The following is a 6,467-nucleotide window of genomic DNA, read 5'->3' as shown; positions in this document are numbered from 1 at the left end:
GCGAACAGAAGAAAGAAAATTCGTAAAAGAAAATCGTCACCAATTTTGCGGGTCGATTTCGGATCAAAGGAAGATGAATTTCGAAATTCTGGCATCTGCGTTTTGTTTAGAGTGGGGTTTATTTGGTAACCCATGGGCGATTTCCCAAAACGATCCTTATTTGGGAGTTACAAAGGGATCTTTAAACTCTGTTTTTACAGACTTCGTGATTAAAAGAAACAATGTGTTCTTCATGTAACAGCATCGTAGTTTGCTGTGAGAGCGTGTAACACCACTGTAGTTTGCGATGAGAGTCTTGTAAAAACATCGTAGTTAGATGTGAGAGTCTGTAACCAAATTGTAGTTTTTTCTGGGAGCCTGTAACAGCACTGTAGTTTGTTGTGAGAGCCTGTAACAACATTGTAGTTTGTTGAGAGGGTCTGTAACAATACTGTAGTTTGTTGTAAGAGAAAATATTTGTTGTTCATCCTGTAACAACATTGTGGTTGGTTGATATAGCAGCCATCAATTTGTGGTATCAGAGCGGTTACTCTTCCTGACTGAAAATGGAGGTAGGAAGAAGAGGTTGGGGCAGACTTGCAAGGGGAGCAGTAGATGAAGGATTGTGAGAGGAAATTCGAAATCTGCTAGCTCACTTGGAAGCAGTGGAAGTCAGAAGGCGTAGGGATCTTGAAGGTGGAGATGACAGTGAGGGTGAAAAAGTGGTGACGATAGATGGGTCAAAAGATGAGGCACCAAAAATCAAACTATTGAAATCTGTTTTGATGGCTAGCAGCAAACCAAGACTAGAACTTTTTTATTATGATGGCACCTTGTCCACTGAAGCCTTGTTACACTGGATAAGCGAGTTGGAAAAATATTTCGAATATGAGGAAGTTAGTGAGGACAAGAAAGTGAGGTTTGCTATTACCAAGTTGAAAGGACATGCAACACTGTGGTGGGACAGTGTGCAGGCAGAAAGAAGGAGACTGAACAAACCTTTGATTAAAAAATGGGACAGGATGATTGCCAAGATGAAAAGCAAATTTATGCCAAAAGATTACTAGATTTCCCTTTACATGCAGATGCAAAATCTCAGACACAGAGGGATGACTGTTAGAGAATACACAAAAGAATTCTATAAAGTGAATTTGAGGGCTAGGTATGTTGAAGATACCCCTGAGAAACCAGCAAGGTATGTGAATGGTCTATGGATGGAAATCCTATATGAGACCAACATTCTTTCCCCTAAGACTATAGAGGAAGCATATCAGTGTGCTTTGAAGGTGGAAGAAAAGATTACCAGGAAGCAAAATGCAAGAAGAGGACATGGTTCTGGCAAGGGAAAGTGATAGACCTTTGGCAGAGGTAAAACTACCAGCAGTAATGAAGGAGGCAATAGTTCAAAGACCTCAGGACAAACAGAGGGAGAAGGTAGCATCAAAGTTGGCATGGATGGGGTAATGGCAGGGGCAGAGGAAATGCCTACGAGTGCTACAAGTGTCACAAATGGGGGCATCAGTCTTTTGAATGTCCTGAAGGTGAGAAGGTTGGGCAGTGGGGAGCTTATGTGGCTCAAACCGATACGATTGAGGAATTGCCATAGGGGGTGGAGAACATGCCTAAGACAGGTAAAGCCTTGGTGTTGAACAAGGTTTTGTTCAAAATGACTAAGGAAGTGACTGACGAGATGCAACAGAAAGCATTGTTCCAGACTGTCTGCAAGTCACATGGAAAATATTGCAAGATGATTATAGATAGTGGAAGCACTGATAACGTGGTAGCCACTGAAATCATGGAGAAATTGGGCTTGAAGAAGTTGAAACACCCAACTCCATACAAGGTGTCTTAGCTAAAAAAGGGACACCAACTACTGGTTGATGACTAGTGTGAGGTGGAGTTTCACATTGTCAAATACAAGGACAAGGTGACTTGTGATATTCTGTCAATGGACATGTGCCACATTTTGTTGCGCAGACCATGGAAGTATGATAAAAAGGTCGTCCATGATGGGGAAAAGAATTGTTATAAGTTTCTTAAGGATTGGATAAAGCACATGCTTATTCCCATGAAGGGGGAAAATGCTGCAGAGACCAGCAAGCCTAAAACATTGCTGATAGGCAAAAAGGAGTTTCTACGACAGGTTAAGGAAAATGAGATGAACTATGGAATTTTATGAAAACCTAGAGTAGTATTGTTGCATACTAAGATTACCGATTTGTGTGTGGAGATAGACGACATGTTGCAGGAATTTACCGATATTGTAGTAGATGATCTACCGGATGAATTGCCACTGAAGCGGAGCATTAGTCACCACATGGATTTCATTTTGGGAGCTAGTTTGCCAAACAAGGCTGCTTACCAAATGAGTCCAAAGGACAATGAGGAGATCATAAAACAAGTAGACAAGTCACTAGACAAAGGACTGGTTCAAGAGAGTCTGAGTCCTTGTGATGTTCCGACCGTTTTAGCTCCAGAGAAAGGAGGTGAATGGCAGATGTGCACCGATTCCAGGGCGATAAATAAGATCACCATCATATATAGGTTCCCTTTACCTCAGATGGACGATGTGATGGATTTTCTTACTATAGCGACATACTTTTCAAAGATAGATTTGAAAAGCGGTTATCACCAGATCAAGATTGGAGAAGGTGATGAGTGGAAGACGACTTTCAAGACAAATGAAGGCTTGTACGAGTGGCTGGTGATGCTATTTGGCATGAGCAGTGCTCCTAGCACATTCAAGCATTTGATGAACAAAGTATTGAAGGAATTTATCAGCAAATTCGTGATCGTATATCTGGATGATATACTCATTTTCAGCAAGACTAAGGAAGAACATTTTCGGCATGTCAAATATGTGCTAGAAAATTTGCAGCAGGCAAAACTGCTGATAAATTCAAAAAAATGTTCATTTTTTAGGAAAGAATTGATTTATTTAGGTTTTGTAATTTCTGAGAATGAGTTGAAGATGGACCCAGAAAAGATTGCAGCCATAGTTGGCTGGCCGTCTCCCAAAAATTTGTTTGAGGTACAAAGTTTTCATTGACTGGCCAGTTTTTACTGGAAGTTTATTAGGAATTTTAGTGCTATTTGTGCACCTATGGTAGACACCACTAAAAAGGAAAATCGGCCTTTTCATTGGACAGAATTAGATGAAAGGAGTTTTCGGCTTTTGAATAAGAAGATCATTGAAATACCAGTCCTAAGACTACTGGATTTCAACAAAAATTTTCAAGTTCGTTGTAATGCCACTGGAACAACCATTGGTGCAGTTCTCAGCCAAGGAGATAAGCTAGTAGCATACTTCAACGAGAAATTAAATGAGAGAAGGAAGAAGTATACGTCTTATGACAAGGAGTTTTATGCAGTCATCCAAGCATTGAAACATTGGAGACATTATCTGTTGTCTAAGGAATTTGTCTTGTTTTCAGACAATTCTGCTCTATAGTACATTATGCAGCAGCACAAGCTGAATCATAAGCATGTGAAATGGGTGGAGTACTTACAGAGCTTCACCTTTGTTCTAAAGGACATCAGTGGTCAAGCCAACAAGGTGGCAGATGCGTTAAGCAGGAGAAGCTTAATACTACAAGAAAGTACAGTACAAGTGCTGGGATTCGAGTATCTTAAGGACTTGTACAGGGTAGATGCAGATTTTAAGGAAGCTTATGAAGCTTGCCAAAATCCACTGTTGAGAGACAATATCCCATGGTTGGACTATAATATACAGGAAGGTTTGTTTTTTAAAAGAGGATAGTTGTGCATTCTTGAGTGTTCCATGCGGGAGAACTTGATCCAGGAAAAGTACAATGGAGGTTTGGTCGGGAACTTTGGAGTAGATAAGACTTTGGATCAGCTGAGCCACTTCTATTATTGGCCAAGAATGAGAGGAGATGTAAAGAGATTTGTAACTAGATGCAAGGTCTGTCAACATGCAAAGGGACACAGCCAGAATGCAAGGCTGTATACACCCTTACCCATTCCAAACAGACCTTGGGACTGAGTCAGTTTGGATTTTGTCTTAGGTTTGCCGAAGATACAGAGGGGTTACGATTCCATCATGGTGGTGGTGGATTGTTTCACCAAGATGGCGCATTTCATTCCATGCAGAAAGACAAGTGATGCCACACATGTAGCACAGTTGTTCTTTTCGGAGATAGTCAGATTACATGGGTTTCCAAAGTCCATCGTCTCAGATAGAGATGTGAAGTTCACAGGCCCTTTCTGGCGAACATTGTGGAAGAAATTAGACACCAAATTAAACTTCAATTTGGCCTGCCATCCACAGTCAGATGGACAAATTGAAGTTGTGAACAGGAGTCTGGGAAATCTTCTAAGGAGTTTGGTTGGTGAAAATTCCAGGCAATGGGATCGTGTGCTTGTGCAAGCGGAATTTTCCTACAATGACTCACCCAACAGAAGTATAGGCAAGAGCCCTTTCGAGATCTTATATGGAATGCATCCACGTGGAATCTTTGAGTTGCGGGATTTGGGTCAGTTGGAGTGCAGGAGTGTTGATGGGGAAGACTTCGCAAACGCAATCAGTGATATGCATGAGTAGGTCAAGCAAAAGCTACAAGATAGCAGCCAAAGGTATAAAAATAGAGCAGATTTGAGAAGAAGGGAAGTACAATTCGAGCTAGGAGATGTGGTCTTAGCACATTTACACAAGGATAGGTTTCTAAAAGGAGCGTATAACAAATTGAAGATGAAAAATATTGGGCCTTGTAGAATCATTCAAAGTTTTTCTACAAACACTTACGAGTTACAGTTACCTCCGGGTGTAAGAATCTCACCCATTTTTAATATGGCAGATCTGTACCCATACATTTTTGTTGATGTGGAAGGCAATTCAGGGAGTGAAATACATAATATTCAGGATAAGTTGGAGGAACCATGGGTTAAGCAAATGCCTATAGCGTAGCCGTTGGAAATCGAATAGATTTTGGACACTCAAGTAGCCAAGAAGACCATAATGAAAGAATATTTGGAATACCTTATGAAGTGGAAAGACCGTTCGATGGAGAATTCTACTTAGATGAATGAAGCAGCACTACAGAAAGCAGGTCATTCTATAGAAGATCTTATGAGCAGGAGCTCATAAAATTTTCTTTCTTAGGGAGTCTGATGCCAGTGCATTAGGGCGAGCACATAAAAAGTGATCAGTTATTAAATTCAGTCCAAGACCCTTGCAATGTGATGGATTGGTCACATGTCAAGGCTAGAACATTTTAAAGTTTATTTTTGAAAAGTTTTTGATATTCAGTTAAGATTAGTTAGGAATATCTAGTTAAAAGAAATGATTTTATAGTTAGTAGGCAGTTAGGGCTAAAGAAAATCGGTTCACAACCATGAATTCATTTCTTGGACAATTGATTTTGAGTCTTTGGAAGGGGCGAGGAGGAACATTTCTGGGTGCTATAAATTTTGGTGTGAGATTGAAGTTAATTGAACAACATTTCTTAGACCAGTGGTTTCTGTAGCAGCAAATTGAATCTGTAAGTGTGTGTGAGACAATTATTTTCTTATGTGTTTGTGATGTTTATGAACCATAATATTAATATCAGGAGATTGAAATTGATTTGGTCTTTAAATTGTTTTGTTGAGTGAGGAATTCATGCACTGTGTTTTCTTTGTTATTTACATTTAAATCAGAACTGGAGAATCGTATTTAGTTAATATTTTAATCCAGTACTTTTTTATCCAAGATTTTGTATTGGAAAGAATCATTTTGCATTTCAAATCCGAGAGTATTGAGCACTCTATATCCAATAAAAAGAAGAAAGAAAAATCGTAAAAGAAAACCATCACCAATTTTACGAGTTGATTTCTAATCAAAGGAAGATGAATTTCGAAATTATAGCATCTAGGTTTGGTTTAGAGCAGGGTCTACTTGGTAAATCACGAGCGAGTTCCTAAAAAGATCCTTCGTTTGGGAGTTATGAAGGGATATTTAAATTGTGGTTTTACAAACTACGTGATTAAAAAAACCAATGTGTTCTTCCTATAAAAACATTGTAGTTTGTTGTGAGAATCTATAACAGCACTGTAGTTTGATGTGAGAATCCTGTAAGAACACTATAGTTGGCTATGAGAGCCTGTAACAAAATTGTAGTTTGCTATGAAAGTCTATAATAGTACTGTAGTTTGTTGTGAGAGTCTATAACAACATTGTAGTTTGCTGAGAGGGTCTGTAACAACACTCTAGTTTTTTGTGAGAGAAAATATTTGTTGTTCATCCTGTAACAACATTGTGCTTTGCTGAGATAAAAACCATCAAAATATCACTCGGTAGAGGAAATTGGTGAGATTACCTCACTCTACACTGCGAGTCCTGGTTGATCCAGTAGCTGAACCAATGAGTTCCCTGACTACTTTTGCGTTGCCCCTGCATGGGCCTGCGTCAGCCTCTAAGGCACTGTGTAACCTCTACAAGGAATCAATTTTCCTTTTGGAGCTTATTCCAGCCCTCTTGGCTCAAAAAC

General features: G+C 39.6%; 1 protein-coding gene across 1 annotated transcript; it reads left to right on the top strand.

Annotated features, from left to right (window-relative positions):
* Positions 1 to 1,442: 1,442 nt before the first annotated feature.
* LOC149179214 (uncharacterized) lies at positions 1,443 to 4,543 on the top strand. Its single transcript, XM_089422387.1, has 7 exons — positions 1,443 to 1,520; positions 1,634 to 1,822; positions 2,054 to 2,122; positions 2,228 to 2,465; positions 2,922 to 3,010; positions 3,431 to 3,716; positions 4,008 to 4,543. Exons 1-7 carry the CDS (start codon positions 1,443 to 1,445, stop codon positions 4,541 to 4,543), a joined length of 1,485 nt encoding a protein of 494 aa, XP_089278513.1.
* The last annotated feature ends 1,924 nt before the right edge of the window (positions 4,544 to 6,467 follow it).

Source organism: Pinus tabuliformis, chromosome 4_1 (genome assembly GCF_031772625.1).
Source record: "Pinus tabuliformis cultivar Carrire ecotype Pingquan chromosome 4_1, CPIR1, whole genome shotgun sequence".
Lineage (NCBI taxonomy): Eukaryota > Viridiplantae > Streptophyta > Pinopsida > Pinales > Pinaceae > Pinus > Pinus tabuliformis.
Note: the sequence above shows the minus strand (reverse complement) of the source record. Positions and strands in the feature narration are given on the sequence as shown.